At 53.4% G+C, this 17,736-nt stretch overlaps 7 protein-coding genes across 7 annotated transcripts; 4 read left to right on the top strand and 3 right to left on the bottom strand.

The window, feature by feature from the left end:
• Positions 1-226: 226 nt before the first annotated feature.
• On the top strand, positions 227-2,175 carry BKA58DRAFT_78498 (domain found in IF2B/IF5-domain-containing protein). Its single transcript, XM_046175903.1, has one exon. The coding sequence runs from the start codon at positions 458-460 to the stop codon at positions 1,703-1,705; it is 1,248 nt and encodes a 415-aa protein (XP_046028439.1). The 5' UTR covers positions 227-457; the 3' UTR covers positions 1,706-2,175.
• Positions 2,176-2,614: 439 nt separating this feature from the next.
• On the top strand, positions 2,615-4,297 carry BKA58DRAFT_78500 (uncharacterized protein). Its single transcript, XM_046175905.1, has 3 exons — positions 2,615-2,939; positions 3,003-3,250; positions 3,303-4,297. Exons 1-3 carry the CDS (start codon positions 2,699-2,701, stop codon positions 4,026-4,028), a joined length of 1,215 nt encoding a protein of 404 aa, XP_046028438.1. The 5' UTR covers positions 2,615-2,698; the 3' UTR covers positions 4,029-4,297.
• Positions 4,298-5,401: 1,104 nt separating this feature from the next.
• Positions 5,402-7,539, top strand: BKA58DRAFT_426701 (uncharacterized protein). The gene is made up of 2 exons (XM_046172967.1): positions 5,402-6,417; positions 6,482-7,539. The coding sequence occupies exons 1-2, from the start codon at positions 5,500-5,502 to the stop codon at positions 7,352-7,354; spliced, it is 1,791 nt and encodes a 596-aa protein (XP_046028437.1). The 5' UTR covers positions 5,402-5,499; the 3' UTR covers positions 7,355-7,539.
• On the bottom strand, positions 7,539-10,142 carry BKA58DRAFT_78409 (uncharacterized protein). The gene is made up of 2 exons (XM_046175902.1): positions 9,526-10,142; positions 7,539-9,345 (listed from the first exon to the last, which is right to left on the bottom strand). Exons 1-2 carry the CDS (start codon positions 9,827-9,829, stop codon positions 7,724-7,726), a joined length of 1,926 nt encoding a protein of 641 aa, XP_046028436.1. The 5' UTR covers positions 9,830-10,142; the 3' UTR covers positions 7,539-7,723.
• A 1,034-nt stretch (positions 10,143-11,176) lies between these two features.
• On the top strand, positions 11,177-13,078 carry BKA58DRAFT_465391 (Saccharopine dehydrogenase-domain-containing protein). The gene is made up of 2 exons (XM_046174958.1): positions 11,177-11,644; positions 11,719-13,078. Exons 1-2 carry the CDS (start codon positions 11,452-11,454, stop codon positions 12,792-12,794), a joined length of 1,269 nt encoding a protein of 422 aa, XP_046028435.1. The 5' UTR covers positions 11,177-11,451; the 3' UTR covers positions 12,795-13,078.
• A 792-nt stretch (positions 13,079-13,870) lies between these two features.
• Positions 13,871-15,060, bottom strand: BKA58DRAFT_375535 (uncharacterized protein). Its single transcript, XM_046169430.1, has 3 exons — positions 14,687-15,060; positions 14,401-14,615; positions 13,871-14,331 (listed from the first exon to the last, which is right to left on the bottom strand). The coding sequence occupies exons 1-3, from the start codon at positions 14,721-14,723 to the stop codon at positions 14,107-14,109; spliced, it is 477 nt and encodes a 158-aa protein (XP_046028434.1). The 5' UTR covers positions 14,724-15,060; the 3' UTR covers positions 13,871-14,106.
• A 980-nt stretch (positions 15,061-16,040) lies between these two features.
• BKA58DRAFT_78290 (uncharacterized protein) lies at positions 16,041-17,268 on the bottom strand. Its single transcript, XM_046175900.1, has 3 exons — positions 16,582-17,268; positions 16,480-16,530; positions 16,041-16,430 (listed from the first exon to the last, which is right to left on the bottom strand). Exons 1-3 carry the CDS (start codon positions 17,174-17,176, stop codon positions 16,204-16,206), a joined length of 873 nt encoding a protein of 290 aa, XP_046028433.1. The 5' UTR covers positions 17,177-17,268; the 3' UTR covers positions 16,041-16,203.
• Positions 17,269-17,736: the final 468 nt, after the last annotated feature.

Here is a 17,736-nt window from a genome sequence, read left to right as displayed (position 1 = left end):
GACCTCGCCCACACCAGTGACTGCCACTGGCAACAGCACCCGCACACTCTGTCCTATCCGCCGAACCGCCTGCTCGTCGCCCGCCCGCGACCTGCCTAAACCGCCACCTCGACGTCCGCCTCCAGGCCCTAAGCACCAACCGCACCTCAGAGTCGCCCACGACAACAGGAGTATATGTATTCGCGCCAACGCTACGCCTTCCGAGTCGAACCTCCCCCCAAACTGCAAAAATTTCGCTGTATGCGGATACCAAGCAGCATCATCCACCAAACCAACGGCTAATCCACTGCCCCTCTCGACCCCGAGTCGCACACGCACACCCAACCCACACGTACTAGAGACTGCTTCTGCGCATGTCTCTTTCGGCCCTCGTCAACATAGCTGATCCGACCCCGTTCGCCCGCCCGCCGCACAACCATTAACCACCCCCTCGCCCAGTCCCCGCACCACCGTCACCATGGCTACCGTCAACATTCGCCGCGATGTCACCGACCCCTTCTACCGCTACAAGATGGAGCGCATCCAGTCCAAGATCGAAGGCAAGGGCAACGGCATCAAGACCGTCATCGTCAACCTGAGCAGCGTTGCTCAGTCCCTCGCCCGCCCGCCCGCTCACGTCATCAAGTACTTTGGTTTCGAGCTGGGCGCCCAGACCAACACGAGCCCCAACGACGACCGTTGGATCATCAACGGCGCCCACGACGCCAGCAAGCTCCAGGACTACCTCGACGGTTTCATCTCCAAGTTTGTCCTCTGCAAGAAGTGCAAGAACCCCGAGACCGACGTGCATATCAAAGATGGCAACATCACGCTCGACTGCAAGGCTTGCGGAAAGATTTCCGACGTAGACCCCCGCCTCAAGCTCAGCTCCTTCATCCTGAAGAACGAACCCAAGAAGGGCAAGAAGGACAAGTCCAGCAAGAAGGCTGAGCGCCGTGCCCGCAAGGAGGCTGAAGCCCGCGGTGAGGCTACCTCCCCCGACGGCGGCAGTCCCGGTGACAGCGCTGAGGAGAACGGTGATGATGGTGACATGGCACTCGAGGCCGGCAGCGACGACGAGTTGACCCGCCAAATCAACGAGGGCGCCAAGGAGATTGATGAGGAGGATGCCAAGGAAGTTGAGTGGTCCATCGACACTTCGGAGGCGGCCATCAGGGCTCGTGCCCAGGACCTTCCCGACGACCTCAAGCGTGCCCTTGTCATTGAGGATGATGACGAGGGCGGCTCCAGCTACGACACTTTCGGCAAGTGGATCATCGACACTGGCGCGGAGAAGGGCGGTGTTGAGAAGCTTGACAACGTTGACATCTACGTCAAGGCCAAGGAGCTCGGCATCGAAACCAAGCACCGCACGCTTACCGTCATTCCCCAGACCCTCTTCACCGAGAAGATCGTCAAGCAGATGGATGGCCGCGCTCCCATGCTCAAGAAGATGATCACCTCGGACAAGCATGAGAAGGCTTTCCTTGGTGGCATTGAGCGCTTTGTTGGCAACGACAAGCCCGAGCTCATCCCTCAGGTCTCGGCTATCCTACTGAAGGTGTACGAGAACGATCTCGTCTCGGAAGACCAGCTTAAGGGTTGGTGCTCCAAGGCCAGCAAAAAGTATGTCGACCTCAAGGTCAGCAAGTCTGTCCGCAAGTCGGCCGAGCAGTTCAAGGAGTGGCTTGAGAATGCGGACAGCGACGACGAGGACTCCGAGTAGGACCTCGACTGCAGCGACACGTGCATGGTAAAAGTACGCGGAATGTCCAACTGTTGTCAGTCATTACCTTTGGTCTTGCTTGTCTTGTTTTGTTTTGTTTCAGAAGGCGTGTAGGTAACTCTACTCCTGTTTGCGACACACGTTTGGGCCAGTCGCGATGACAGCCTCGTATTCTTCTCCCCTCTAGATAGCCTACTAAAGAAATCTTGCTTTCGCACTACCTCGCTTCAGTGACCTGCATTGCTATACATGAGCCCCACTTACCGTTCGCCGTTGCTATTTCCTTCCACCAGGTGCTCGGGCCCATCACTATTATACGCCCGAAGTTTCTGCATGCATTGTGGCGAACGCATTGGATTTGTGACAATAGTTCCATCCGGGCACGTAAATGCAGCCGCATGCCCCACCCCAATGATCGATCTTCGCTAAAGCACTGCAATCTCACCACGTAGTCTTGCCTCCGGTCCACTCACGATCAAATCCCTCAGCCTTTTTCACATGTAGCATGCACGACAACGCACGAAAAAGCAAAATCGGAACTCGCCTAGTCCCAGCCCACGCGCATCGACATGCTCTCGCACCGTCCATCTCCACAAGGGTACATTAGTCTCCGAAGCTTAACCCCACCCAGGCAAGAACAAGCGGAGCCCCCATGCTCTGGACAGCAGGCCAAGCACACTTTTTTTCACCACCGCGCATGGTGGCCGGAGCGAGGGACGCGACTGGCGAGAACGAACGAGGGCGGCCCTCGTTGTTTATAATGTGGCGGACCCCCACTTGAGGAATGGATTGCAACCTCTCGCAACCGCCAAATCGTACGCAACTGTACACCACCGTGAGCGACTTCTGGAGTTTTGCGCTCACGTCAATTGCGAAAAGCTCCACCTTACCACGCCAAATCTCACGATCTTGCCGACAAGCTTTCGATAGCGGTGTCAAGCCTGCCCGCTCGGTCCCCGCGCTTTCGAACCCTCCAGGATCAAGAGAACGGTCATGAATCCGATTCAAGCTTACCCTGCTGAGGGCGTGGTCGTTCAAGATGCGCATCACAGTCACTACGCGCCCGAGGCAGCTAATAACAAAACCGGTGCTGGCACATATGTAACATCTGAGAATGAGTCGCATAACGTTGCGGCCGGGAACGAGGTTCTAGAACGCGATGCGCAGACCAAGGGACGGTGGTTCCAATACCTCAAGACGAAACAATTCTGGATCACATTGGTCCTTGGGCAGGGTACGTGCCGAACAAACCATTACTGGATGTTCGAAATGTAGACTAACAAGGTGTTACTTCCAGTCCTCGCTCTCTGCATCACCGGTACAAATACACTATCGTCTCTGCTCGCGGAAGAGGGTACATCGATCCCCGCCTTCCAGTCCTTCTTCAACTACGTCCTCCTCAACATAATCTACACATCTTATACTCTCTACAAATACGGCTTCAAGAAATGGGGACGACTCGTCATAAAAGATGGCTGGCGGTTCTTTATCCTCGCCTTCATGGATGTCGAGGGTAACTACTTCATCGTACTGGCGTATCGTTACGTAGGTTCCTGTCCATTCTCTCGCGTAGACTTGCATGCTGACACACGACTAGACTACCATTCTCAGCGCCCAACTGATCAACTTCTGGGCCATCGCCGTTGTCGTGATAATCTCCTTCTTCTTCCTCAAAGTCCGCTACCACTACACGCAAATTTTCGGCATTCTTCTGTGCATCGGCGGTCTAGGTGTAATCTTTGGCTCCGATCACATCACCGGCACGAACAACTTTGGAGCTACGGACCAGGTCAAGGGCGATCTTTTTGCGCTTCTAGGCGCCACTTTCTACGGTCTGTCCAACGTATTTGAAGAGTGGCTTGTTTCCGAACGGCCGCTGTATGAGGTTGTTGGCCAGCTTGCTTTCTGGGGCATGTTCATCAACGGTACGCAAGCGGGTATCTTCGACCGCGCCGCCTTCCGCAGTGCGACTTGGAACGCCAAGGTTGGAGGCTACCTTACCGGGTACACACTCATTCTTTCGCTCTTCTACTCCCTTGCACCGGTCCTGTTCCGTCTCAGCTCTGCTGCATTCTTCAACATCTCCCTTCTGACAGGAAGCTTCTGGGGTGTGGCGATTGGCGTCAAGGTTTTCGGATTGAACATTCACTGGATGTACCCCATCGCCTTTGTCCTCATTATTATTGGCCAGGTTATCTACTTTCTGCGACAGAGTATGGTCGGTGAGGCGTTGAAGCCATGGTTGGGCAAGGATCAGGAAAGAGGCCATGCAGGTGTGGGTACGGCGAAGAAGAGGGTCGAGAGGCCTGAGGCTATTGTCTAGGAGTAGATGTTATGATGGCAACGCCAAAGGGATGATGTTGGCTTTGCTTATAAAATCAACTAAACATACGAACCCTGATGAAACATTCTGATAGCAAATGCTGTTCTTCTTGGTCGATTCCATTGGCGAAGAAGACATGTAAATTCAATGTCTCAACCGATCGAGCAGCTACGGAATGAGCATCCTCCGTCCATACCACCCTCGTCTATCAGCCCACCCTATCGACCAGTTGCGATGCGCAGTGAAAGATTCCGTTGTGATGACGAAGTAGCCGTGATTCAATTGCGCCGCACACTTGCCCCAAAGGTTCTGCTCATGATCCCTTGATATCGTAGCTCTAATCGGGTACAACCGGTGGAAAGAGCCTATCTGGCTATCTGGAATACAAACAGAAGCCGGCCGTTGCTTGAAGTTGACTAGCAAGTCATATATAGGCCACGCGAAGATGCGTATGAGTTGTCCATCAAACTCGTTCTTCTACAGTAAGATTAGAAGCTCGTGCGTGAGGGAAATGCTCAGCCACCGCGATTCTCCTTTCTCACAGGTCCAACAACTCGCCGATTTTTCGTTCTGCAGATTGGAAAAGCCGGAACCTGATCTCAAGAATGAGAGAAAGGAAGACGCCAGCCTCGACCCAGAATGCAAAAGTCGCAAAGTTCTTCCATGCAGTCCAACATATGACATACGCGGTTGTTGTGCCGAAACCAGCAATGGCCGCGCTTGCAATTGGTGTTGTTGATAACCAGCCCTTGTCCGAAGCGGTCAAGATGAGATAGATGATTGCGAATGCTTCTAGCGGCAAAAACGCTATGACGAGGCACGTGAAGTCATCGTTGGCTGGTAACGAGGGTGACACGTAGGCAATGGCGCCTGTTATGATCCAGCAAGCTAGATTGCCCGTGAATGCAAGAAGAATGGTACCAGCAGTCGGTTTGTGTGGAGGTTCGTGTGTGCGATGCGTTTGAGGTCCGGCAGCGCCGTCGGCCTTGGCTTTAGTTGGAGAGCCTGCAACTTTTATATCGCTCATGGTGACGGTGATTGGTAAACTGTTTCTTTGAGAGGTCACGCTCAATCCTTATTTATAGCGATTCCTTTTACAGTCTTTGGGACTTTCTTGGTTTTAGGTTGCAAGGTAGGATGACGCGTGACGTTCGTCTGGAACGGATCGCACGGCATATCAGCAAATCAAAGGCACTGTTCTTCAATCTCAAGATCTCGGACTCGGCTTGTAAGTAAAGTCACATGCGCACAAATTTATGTAGTGACTGCATTGCTTTTGCGTGGAGCAGAAGCAGTTGAAGCTCTTACCTAGGTAGTATTCGTTACTAGCCTGTCTTGGCTGACGCCACTTATTACCTGCACCAGCCACTTTTCAACCTTGCTTCATCTATACTCTTCCTCAGCAAGCATTAAAACATTCTGCTCTATTCGTAGCAGCTCTCAACCTAAGTATATACATATTTCGCAAATCATGTCTTCGCGCGGACTTCCCGACGTCTTGATGCAAAAGGTCGACGATTATGTCGATTCGCTGGCGCCCCAGATCCAGCCCCGCATCGCCTCCGAACTTGAAGTCTTCCAACAAAAGACTATCGATAGTCTGGAAACCCAGGTCGTAGACGCTTTTCGTTCCCTGTTCGGTAAAGACAGGCCGTCTTCGTCGGATGGTAGCCGATCGGGCCCTTGGAACCTCAATGACGCAGCACCCGACGCCTATGGTGGACAGTCACTGCCTTTTGCGGATGAAATCGCCAAGTTGACGCGCAGCTTCGGTCAGATTTCCGATGAAGCGGGCGGGGATTTGCGCGATATATTCGATCTTACGGAGGGGAACCGAGGAGGCCCAGAGCAGTCTCGATCCGTAGACGGGGATTTCTCGTCTGGAGCTCGAGGCTTCCTTTCATCGGCCCTCAATGTCGTGCAAGATCATTTGGACGAAAGAGGGTCGAAAGGTGGTCAGTCCTTTGAGATTGGAGGTCTTCTTGGCATGATCAGTAGCACAATCAAAGACGCATCTCAGAACCCCGAGGAGAAGGCGAGACTTATCAGCCCAGAGATCAAGCAGACAGTTGGTGACAAGTTACGTCAACAACATGCGCCTCTCGCTGAGCAGTTCACCCGCATAGCCCTGGATCACATCAAGCGCTGGCTTCGTGGAAACACAAGCACACGCGACCTGGGTGATGGTGCGAAAGCCGAGATTGCCGAACAGGTGGGCGACCTGGTAAAGGGTCTTGGAAATTTGTTCGGGAGCAAAAAGAGCAGCAATGAGGAGACTTCGAGAGGTTTTGATGACTCTGGTCGTAATGGCGAGAGCAGCAGTGGTGGAGGCTTCTCCCGCGTCATCAGTGACAAGCTCAGCACGGGTCTCGCCAAAGTCCACCGAGAAGTCAGTAATACCCCTGTGCGAAATTCATGTGAGACAAATACTGACTTGAAACACTCATCTTTAGGTTCGCTTGGAATTCCGCAAAATCCTTGGAGCAATCGAGAAACAACTATTCGAGTTGTTGCCTGATCAATTCCAACGTCCGCTCGAGAAGATACTGGGTGGAAATCCTTTCGATTCACAGCTCGACCGCGACGCGTCCGGTCCAGCAGATCGCGGTTTTGGAGATGACATCAAGGCCAAATTGCTCTCCAAGATCCGTGCTTTGGTACAAAAGGTACAAGAGACACTTCGAGAAAGTATACTGGGTGTGGTCAATGGTGGCCATCGCAAGTTTGAGCGCCAAAGCTGGGTCTTCGTGCAGGGCATGGTAGAACAGAAGGTACAGAGGTACCTGCCTGACGTCAAGATCAACGTCCCAGACGATATCGGAAACGAGAACGTAAGCGTCGGATCGCCCACTGCGAACACAAACATGGGAGGAGGGTACCAACCTCCGTCACAACCACCACACGGTGACCATCGTCCAGCTCCCCCGTCTGGCAGTTACAGTGGACAGGACCACGCGCCGCAAGGATACAACAACCCCCCACAGTACCAGAGCCATGATCAATACCGAGAGGAGCCTAGACGCGAGTACCAAGGTCACCAGGCGTCACAGTACCCACCGTCTCAAGACTATCGACCCGAGCATCACGGGCCACCTCATGAAGGCTATGCTCCTCAGCAATATCAACCACCTCAACATCACCGCCCTGAATCGTATCCATCTCAGGACTACCGACCTGAGCACCATGCCCCACCCCCACAGGGTTACCATCAAGGACCTCCAGACTATCGTTCGGAGCAGTACCCACCATCCCAACAAGGCTACCCTCAACAAGAGTATCCTCAGCGTGACTACCGCGGTGACGGGTATCAGAGGCAGGACTATTAGAATAGTCGCGTAGGGGCACTAAACCATGTCAAGCGTGAAAGGTACAATGTGAGCTTGCGCGGCTTCCTCCACGACCATACCTATGATTAGATAGCAATCAGTTATACAGCCATCGATGACTTCCCTTCTGTAGTTCTTAGCATATGTGTGTAAGCATAATATATATGACTAGGACTGCAAAATCTTTTCGATGATCGTAAAAGCCGAACTCCGGCTGAAGATTCCTGGATTACGTCGCAGATACGATTACTATAATAACTAAGCGCTACCGACAACTCCATAAATGCAGGCCCAAAGAGATCCGTGGTATCATATATCTGTTCCTCCCAATAACCCGTACGCCTGAATGGTCCGTCCCTTGTAGTTCCCTTATGAGGACGATGATGCAGAATCCTCAGCAGAGGGCGAAAGCGAGGCTCCACCAGCACGAAGGGCTTTCAGCGCAACGTCAACTTCAGTGGTCGCCATCTTCTGCCATTTCTCCCGCGTGTCTTGATCCGCCAATGCATGAGCACCAGCTTCACCAACCTTTTCGTATAACAAACGTGATACGTCGCGATTGACGTCGGTATATTCCTGTTTCGTGACTTCTTTCTTCAGGTATATGGGTTTCAAAACAGCTGTGACCATGCGCTGCAGTTCAGCTTTGGTAGAATACGAGAGGGTCGGCCGGCTAGGCGACGAGTCCTTGGAGCGAGGGGGACTGCTGAGGCCGACAGAGCGATGCGCGAGTGTGCGACGTCCGGGACGGTCGTCATCTGCAGGGGAATACGGCGAGTAGGTTGGCGACAGTTGCTGGTCCTGTTGTACAGGTGATGTGGTGCGAGTAAGATTAAGAGGCGGTGGTGTGGACATTCCGGGAGGTTTCTGGTAGACCGGCGACAGACCTGGGGAGGAATGTTGGGGAGAACAAGCGCGCTCCACGATGATGCGCCGGGGCTGTGGGGCGGCGATCTCCTTGTCGCGCTCGGCAAATCGGTCGACCTCAACCTCCTGAAGCAGCGACTGCAGAAAACCAGGCGCGGGGGTTGAACTCTCACCGGTTGGAACTGCAGGTGGCGATGATGCAGCTGCAGGAGCGTGCGTGCTAGCCACCGTGTTGCGGCGTGCGGCTGCCGACGATGACTCTCCGTTGTCCAAGTGCATACGGGTTCGAGGGCGCTTGAGCTTGCGTTCTGGCTTCTGCTCGCGAGGCTCAGTTTCGGCAGGGGAGGAGTCGATGGACTTGCGTTTGCGTCCTCTTCGGCTACTGGTGCTCGCTACGCTGGGGGCAGGACGTGCGTCACCCTGGGCTAGCTGTTCGCGCGCCTTCTCAAATTGGTTCCATGCCCGCAGTTCTTCCTGTGACTCTGGATCTTTTGGTGTCTTTGGTGGCTCGCGATGGAGCGCTCGATTTGTGGATCGTGTAGCGACGTTGGAGTTGCGGCGTCGACCGGTTACAACATTGTCAGTGGCGATTTGGAAGCGAGCGCCGGCGCCGGCCTGCCGTGCGACTCGCATGCGCTGCTCCCATCTACGGTCGTCGCGTCGCGTGACATCTGACTGGTTCTCAGACTGTTCTTCCTCGTCAAATGGGAACTCAATGTCAAACTGTAATCGGTCCCAGACGCTTTGCCAGACGCCCACCCATTCGTCAGGGGCATGATTGTGACGCGGCACACGGCTCCGGCCGTTGATCCAGGCAGCGGGACCTCGTACTGCAGGTCGTCGTCGGGACGCGGCTTCCAGCAGACCAGGATTCTCAACACAGCCCTGGCAATACCAGGGCCCGCGAGATGGCATCCGGTCGAGTCCAGCACAGAAGACGTGGCACAGTTGTTCGCAGCTATGGCAGTACATGAGCTGCGACGCGTCACCGAACTCATCACAGACCATGCATGCATCATAACTTCCGTCATCCTCCAGTGTGTAGTCGTCGTCGATGATCATGGACGGATCGATATCGGCGACTTGCTGCTTGTCTTGCACGGTGTACTCGGATAGTTTGGGTCCTGGTGAGTTGTTAGTCAAAATTCCATGTCGCCAGAGCCATTTTGCGCAGCAAGACATTGTAGGTTTGGGTAGAGGTCATGCTGAGCTTGACTGACCATTTAGCCAGTAGCTAGGCTACTATCAGCCAACAATAGCAACGTCACAACCGCAGGGCTCCGTAGCATCCAGGACTGACATACCTCCAACGCGCGCGCTGAGCTCGACCATGTTGAAGCTGGCTCGACATATTGGGCAACTGTTCGCTCGTTCGACCCAGGGCTTGAGGCACTCGTTGTGCAGATCGTGGCCGCATGGTAGTAAATGTGCGACCAGATCGTCCTCCTTGGTAGACTCTACGGCCGCCATCTTATCCTTGGCATGTGATTGGGGGTCGACATCAGCGCCATCCTCAAACGGCTTGGTCGCTAGCGATGATGCGGTGGCGGTAGGGCCGTCGTCGAGGGGGACGAGATCGCCGAGGCAGACTATACACGTCTCGGCCATTGGTGTGATGCTTGGAGGTGAAAGAGCGGAAGTACTCGTCGACGCGATTCATAAGTTGGGAAGATGATCAAGTCGAGAGAGCGGGGACTGTGGTTTAAGTAGCGGACGCTAGTGGCTTGGCCTGCAGCCACACTCCTAGGCAGTCGCAACCAACCCCGGAAACCCGTGATGTTTGCCAGGAAGAGGATGCCCAAGTGGAGACTAGTGGCGCCTTTCGTAGTAGAGTGCGTAACGAGACCCAAAGCTGCTGCGGGCGGGTAGATGCTAGATGATCAGTCATTCTTCGCGCTTACCTCACCACGTGTTCGGGACCCGAAGGAGCAGCCCGGATGACTTGCGATGTCACTGAGTGGTTACCCATAGTGTAAATGCGTTTCAGTTTAACCGCTTCCCTATCTCTTCAACTCTTGATTGTGTCAGATGCGCTTGTGGCATGTTTACGGAAGGCGCGCTTAGCCTCAAGGTACTTGCATCAGTTTCCCTCCCGCATCTATAAGGCATTCTGAAGTGGGAAGTCCGGGCATACAAGGCCGGACGGACTGGAGACCTGGACAATCTTATCTTCGCAAGAAGATGTCACTATGGGATACACTGATAAGATAACGACAGCTGCCGGATCTGGTGTGGATGGGCCGAACATTTTGTCTGCAGCGCAAGCTCCCTTGGCGTTTGGTACGGCTCTCTTACTCAAGGCAGCATTGCTTCCAGTGTATCGAACACCAGCACTCAGACGTCAGGCAGGACACTGGAGAGCGCAGCCCTACAAGACGTGCAGTGCTACCAATGCCAGTCCTTGTATATTCGACACTGCGCTGGAAGACGACTCGAGAGTTCCGCCTTTGTAAAGACAAGGTAAAGCAAGGTAATGGGTCTTGTATTTCTACGTGTAGCGCCTCGCGCGGCTTTGTAAACGCCGGACGAGGATACCGCGCGACGCGGGCGATGTGAGTTCGCGGTATGGTTGCGGCGGCTTCTTGCATGTAGCTATGATTATCTTGGATCCTGCTTTCAGGTCTCCCTGTGAGATTTGCATATTAGCGACACTGCGAGAAACGTGGGTGTCGCAGAAAGCAGACCGCTTCATCTCCACTGTCGCGCTCTTCCACCAGGCTTCTCTGCCTTCATTACCCGATCCAGAGAGATGACTCAGTCGTGCGATTGGAGTACAACAACTTGTGTGGAGGCCGAGAAGCCATTCAAGGATAGCGGTGAGAAGGATCATTCATCGACGTGGAGGGGCATTGCTCAAATTCAGCGTCTGCTGCCAAGGCGCTTAGACTATTTTGAGAATAGTGCATGTCCACATCGTGATCTATCCATGTAAAGGCTTACTCTGTACGTGGCATCGTTTGCTGGCGATCACTTTGATCTTGAACTGTATTGTAGTGCAACACTCGCGGTGCTGCCCTACTTCTTACGAGGTGTACTGCGAGCGGTACGTGAAGATACTGTATCTACCGCGCACGCCGGCGCCTGCCTCGGCATGACCGCAGGCATCCAAAAGAAGGGTCTTGTCCGAGTCGCGTGGTATTCGATGATTAGGAATTTCCCCTAGCTACACCCCGATTGACGTTCTCCTGTCTCCTCGTCTCTTCTTTGCTCAATCACACACCTTCATCAGGATGGCTCAACAATCGCGACAATATGAGCTGATCTTGCTGGGAGCAACCGGATATACCGGAAAACTCGTTGCGGAATGGGTGACTACCCATCTGCCAGATGATCTCAAGTGGGCTGTTGCTGGACGCAATGCGAAGAAATTGCAAGCTGTAGTTGACGAATTGACGAAGCTAAAGCCAAATCGCAAGCAGCCAGGTATGTGGCGACAGAATCTGCGTTACAAACATGCGACAGACAAAATCTGAGATAGGTCAGCTAACGAGACCCAGCTATCGAGACATGCGAGCTTGAGCGCCAGCAGCTGGAAACGCTCGTTAAAAAGACAAAGCTCATCATCACGACGGTTGGCCCCTTCATGCACTATGGCGAGCCTGTCCTTGCCGCCTGTGTAAACAACGGCACACACTATCTGGACTCCACTGGTGAGGTGCCATGGATCTACGACATGGTTGCCAAGTACGATGAGCTTGCGAAGAAGAACAAAACCATCGTCATCCCCGAGTGTGGTCTCGACTCTGTTCCTGCAGATATCATGGCGTACGTACTCGCGCGCGAGGTGCGCAAGCGCCACAACGCACCCTGCGAGCGCGCCATCATGACACTCTACGACTTCAAATCTGGAATCAGTGGTGGAACATCCCTTACTATGCTGGAACTCTTCAAGAAATACTCACTCAGTCATCTCGGAAAGTCGATGCACCCGTACTCGCTGTCGCCGGTTAGCGCAGACAACGTCGTCGCATCACCGTCGGGAAGCTTCCCGTACAGTCTTTTCGGTCTACAAAGTATCCCTGAGCTTGGAGGCATCCAGACAACCGGACTCATGGCAAGCGTCGATGTATGCATTGCACATCGCTCGTGGGGTCTGTACCAGTCTTCGGGTGACGAAACCCTGCAATATGGTCCCAAATTCCGCTTCAACGAGTACGCGCGTGCTCCCAACTTCTTTGTTGGGCTAGCACAGAAGGTGGTTCTTACTTCAGTCGCCGTTCTGCTTGCCATACCAGTAACACGCTGGTTGTTGGAACCCGTCTTCAAGATGGTCATCCCAAGCCCAGGCCAAGGACCGTCGAAAGAGAGCATGAAGGAGGACTTCATGCACTACCGTGGTGTTGGCACCACTGGGGACGGAAAGAAGGTGTTTGCCAACCTCGAGGTCGCACATGGTGGTTATGTTGCCACTGCGATGACGCTCAGTGCCGCCGCCTTAGTCATTCTCCGAGGCAGGCTAGAGGACAGCGAGGCGGGTAAGCTAGGAGGTGGCATTCTTACACCCGCAACACTGGGAGACGAGTACGTGAAGACACTGAATGACTTTGGTATGAAGATTAGAGTGGACAAGTAAGGTATTGAGTGGAAAGGCTTTTTGGCCAACGATTGATCTCCAATATCCAATCTATGATAAACCCATTTGAACACAACATGTACGAAACGAGCAAACCGCATGCTTCGATTGTAAACTTGCCGCGCGTGGCTTCATCAGATATCATCCCTGGTTTTTCCATTCAAGTGTCATGAGAGCGATGATGTCAATGGAAAATACTTTTAGCCAGACATGACGATGTACTCAGCTTGCTGATCGAGATCAATTATGCAAAACGACTGGACCCTATTCCTCTCACTTTCAATGCACCTACTCTCTCGACTATTGTAGTTTTCCCTCTTCAGGTGACTACCTCAGCAAATATATACTAGGAACGTGATAGCTAAGCTGTAGCCATCTTTGCAGCGCAGAGCAAAGCTGTTTGGCATGCTTTAGGACAGTACTCCGAAATCAGGAATGCTCTAACTTGCAACATCTAGATCTGCAAAGCTATCTAGCCTTCCGTTCTGATACCTTGGGCTTCGCTACTGCTACCTCTTGTGCTTCAATCCCTGCTTCAGGTCGCCTATAAATTGCACATCTGATGTGTTCTGGGAGAACTCGAGTCTCAGGAGTCCCCTGTTGGTGGGTTCCAAGGTTGTCGTTGATCGCTGCGTGGCTCCCCAATCCCTCTACAGTCGATATTGGAACGACAATATATCAAGCGGTACTATAGAATGCCCTCGTCCCTCCCTAACAGATTACTGCGAAAACTCTACTCTGTATAACTCACCCACATGAACCTACATGAAGTGAAATGGTTCTCCATCCCTGCTCGAGGATCTCAAAGCAGTCGCCCAATCGTCTTCTGCCAGCCCCTACAGAAAGTCTCCAACACTTGTGCAGTGGTTACGTGGGTAGAAGTGACGAAGTCTAGCCGCGGATGAAATGTACGGTGTGATTGCTGCTACACCAAGGCCTTGCAGGTCTGGTATGAAGAACGAGGCGGGGCCGATTGCCTTGTGTTTCGCAGGGAACAGCGGCGCGAGAACTGGCCGGAATGAACAAAAGTGTCTATAACTTCCCACGATGCGCGATTCTCCAGTGAGCACAAAAGCGAATCGAGTGTCGGGCACATCAAGATAGCAACGTCCGTGGTGAGCCAACACATTGAAATTATCGTGGCTCCTAGATTCATAGTCATGCCAATTATAATTGAGCTCTGTATTACCTCGCTCGTTGGAAAAAAGTGCTCGGGTATCAAATGCAAGCATCGCTCGTCCTCGTCTCGCTACGCTTCCTATCTAATCCACCGTCCACACCTGTCAGAGTAGACGCCAATAGCCCAGTTTGCTCATGACCCGCTGTGTGTCTCTTCCTTCTTGATTGTACCATCTTCCTTCTGCCTCGCACCACCGGGTCCCTGTTTAGCCAACGCTTCGATCATCTCCGCAACCGCAAGGGCCTTTGTCCGGTTCGCTTCTTCATCTGCGGGGTCTGAGAGGGTGTCGAGGCCGCCGAAGAGCCAGAGTTCTTGCAAATCGCGGATGAGGGTGGAGATGCCTTGTGCCGTTCTGATCTACGCTCTGTTAGCCCGGCCCCTCTGCGTCGGGAAAGCTGGCGTGTGGGATGGAAGCCTGCGACGCACCAGTGCAGCACTTTGTTCTCTAATGACCAGCTCCCTTTGTGCAGACGTTGCATAGTCCAATGCCGGCGGAAACTCGGTTCGTGTGTCGTCTTCCGAGTAATCAGTCGCATCCTGCATCTTCACGGCGCGAAGAATGGTGGAGAGGTAGCCGTCGCCACCCCATGGGTCATCTTTCCGGTTGTCGACAATGGAAGTGCATAGTGCCTCAGTCTTTGCTGCAAGAGGGTTAGCATGCGCTCGACCGGCTCTCGTGTGTCTGCATCTCCATAGTGTATATGGCACATACCGAGAAGTGCCTCTTTCGTCCGCTCTGAAGGGTTCATAGCGGGGCTGCAGGTGTGTCTGGCGTGCACTGAGTTGCGGAGTTTCGGGAGTGACCCGATCAAAGGGCTTATCGATAGCTAGCTCGCACAACTTGTATTATGCAACTTGGCTGCCGGCCCTGCATTCGACTTGATCCAAGCATGTGATCGCCACGGTGATCAACACGGGAGACTTCAAGTCCCAGGGTCCGAGAGTGAAGATCACAGTCTCCGCAGCCCAGAACCTCGGCGTCGCGTCACGCTATTGATCAACCCTGGGCATGACGTCCTTCAAAGGGGCCCCCGTGTGTCGCCAATCTGGGACCGAAGCATTTAACCATTTATCCCCGATGATAGTACGATGGACCGTGTACCTGGTAGTATCGCGCCATGTCAAATCGAGTCCCAGATGTCTGTTCACCCAAGGCATACACCTGGCCATGACGGCGACGTCCAAAGCTTCAGCGGCTGGTCACAAATCGGCTGACAATTTGTCAACGAGTCGTGCATGGGCATCTGGCGAGTTGGAAGCCCGCGGACAAAGTTAGGTTTAAACGTTCTATGGACGTTCGGCCGTTCGCGTAATCAAAACCATCGTTACCAGTACGGATGATCGTCAGGAACGGCCGCCATACCCGTCTCCACCTGACGCCCGCTTGTGCTACAGGTCTTGTGTACTGTGCCATGGTCGTCGTCGTCGTCATCGTCGTCGTCGTCGTCGTGTCTTCGAGCAAAGCAGACATCTCACACATGGCCTGCTATCACGCAAGCTGAGACGGTCCGCCTCATTCATGGTCCGTGAACTGGGCCGCAGATAGCGACCCTGCACCCGAAAGCCACGTTCCTGGTTCAATGGCTGGCTGGCTAGGCGGTAGACCCGGGAACGCCGCACCTTATCGCGCAGCTACCACCTTCCACTAGCCTGTTTGACACGGACAATGTCCGATTTCTTGTTACAGGGCCAACGGAGCGCCGACTACTGCAATACGCTGTATTGCTGACCAGGTTCGGAACTTGTCCCGTCTGTGGCTTGCGCCTTGCATGCGTCGCGCATGTATCACTTCCAGCCATGTGGGTCTGCATCGATAACATGCTTGGGATGCATCGAAGAATCCGAGCGAGGCCTGTGTTTGCCGAAACAGAGGCGAGTCGACGCAGCGTGCGAAAGAACCCATGTCATAAGATTGTCGTGATTGCTACGGGCAACTATCTACGTAGATGTGTAAAATTTGCGGTGGACCATGCTCACTAATGTCGTTTACTGAAACACTTGCAAAAACGCCAGGACTCCTATGCCATTTGTGCTCTTTTGAACGCTCAAATCCTTCCCAGTCGTGATATAAGAATGACATAGTTTAGAGGAGTAAGATATCGGCCCCAAGCGCTGTGTTGCCCAAACGCCTTGGTCGATGTAAAATCACGCTAAAATGCAAGGTGCAGAGGTTCTCCGATAGGTCAAAGAATGAAGTCTTTGTGGTCAAAGCATTCAGACTCGGAGCACTCATACAGAGCACAGTATGCTGCGCCGGGAAAGGGTGTGCCATGAGCTGCGGCTCTTGGCACGCTGTGACGTGGGCCGCGAGCTTGGAGCAGACGGTTGAGGCAAAGTCTGGGGTTCAGATATGTGTTTTCGCTGGACCAAGGTGGCTTTTACAGGTTGTGGATTGATGACGCGTACGATGTCGTCGTTATCGTCGTCGTCTTTGGAGTCTTCAGACTTGGATGTGCCTGTCGCGAACATGAGCCTTTAAGCGTTGAATCAATTAGGACTGCTTACGAGAAGAGGCGGAAGTACGTCTGGAAGTGTGAGAAGACGTCTCCGCTGAGTCTGCACCTGAGATTAGCGGGTTTGTTAAACCACCAATGCCGTATTGCCTACCGTCTGGAGAAGAAACATTGGATAAAGGACTCCGTCGTTTGGTCATAGAAGACCTACTGCTCGCGGTTTGGCGCGGTCGTGGACGGTAGGTCGCAGCGGGTGGGAATGCTGGTAGTGTGGGTACTGGCGGTATGTTGTCCGAAAGATGCAAAGGCTGGCCTGACACGGGTGGACCGCGTCCTCTAACATGGTTTTGCTCATCAATTTCCATGGATAGTCGCCGAATCACCGCGTCTATGGAAAGGCCCTCACGGCTCTTGGGCCTGTGGCTGACGGTACGAGCAGGGTTTGGTGTTACGCCGCTCCTGGCGCGCAAGGCTGGGTGTATGAGGTCAGACGAGTGATCGAGTTTCCGTCGTACTGCTTCGGGCAGCGGTTGAGAGGCGGTTCTACTCCTTCTTGCGGCTTTGATCCTAGCCTGTAATTCTTCAGCGGCGACCAATTTGGGGTTCGCAGCAGGCGCATCCTCCTGTGCCAAAGGCTTGGAAAAATTGGTGAAGGGCGCGGACGTGGGTCTCGAAGGCTTTATCGTAGCAACGGGCTGTTTTTCGTGGAATGCTGCTGGTATGCTCCTGTGTTTCATGGACGTGGACATTATTGGTAGTTGGTGATAAACGGGGTGCAAATGTGTTAGGATCCAGATCGAAGGAGGTTGCGGAAGGTATTTGGCTTCTGGGGTAGCGTAATCTATAATGGATAATTATGATTTCCCAACAGTCGGGGCGGGAGAGGCACTTGCGTAGCGTGGGAACTGGGTTTCTGTCAATGCGCCGTTGCTTCTAGCGCTTCAGATGCAGATCCCTCTGTGAGGCGCAGCTGGTGAAACTCGAAAAGGTTAGCAAGCGTTGATAAACAATCCCAAGTCGCTTTAGCGACCGCCGACACAGCTCAGCTTCGTATAGGAGCACTTGAGCCTGGCCTCTTCCTATGCCACGGACTAACGAATGCGGCAATGGTCGCGGAACATGGCGCAATGTGTGCCATTGGTGATTGGCCTCCCGCGCTATCATCCCCAAACCCTGGAAGACTATGGCTAGACCATTGCCGATGCATCTACGTGTGCCGTGTCTATAGTTAGTAGTGTCGAGACTCGTAGGATATATGACGAGGCGTCTGCCTAGGCAATGGTTCATCGAGTCGTTCGCAACGGTGACG

Source organism: Alternaria rosae, assembly GCF_020736505.1.
Source record: "Alternaria rosae strain MPI-PUGE-AT-0040 chromosome Unknown BKA58scaffold_2, whole genome shotgun sequence".
Classification (NCBI taxonomy): domain Eukaryota; kingdom Fungi; phylum Ascomycota; class Dothideomycetes; order Pleosporales; family Pleosporaceae; genus Alternaria; species Alternaria rosae.
The sequence above is the reverse complement of the archived record's forward strand: the minus strand, read 5'-3'. Positions and strand labels throughout refer to the sequence as shown.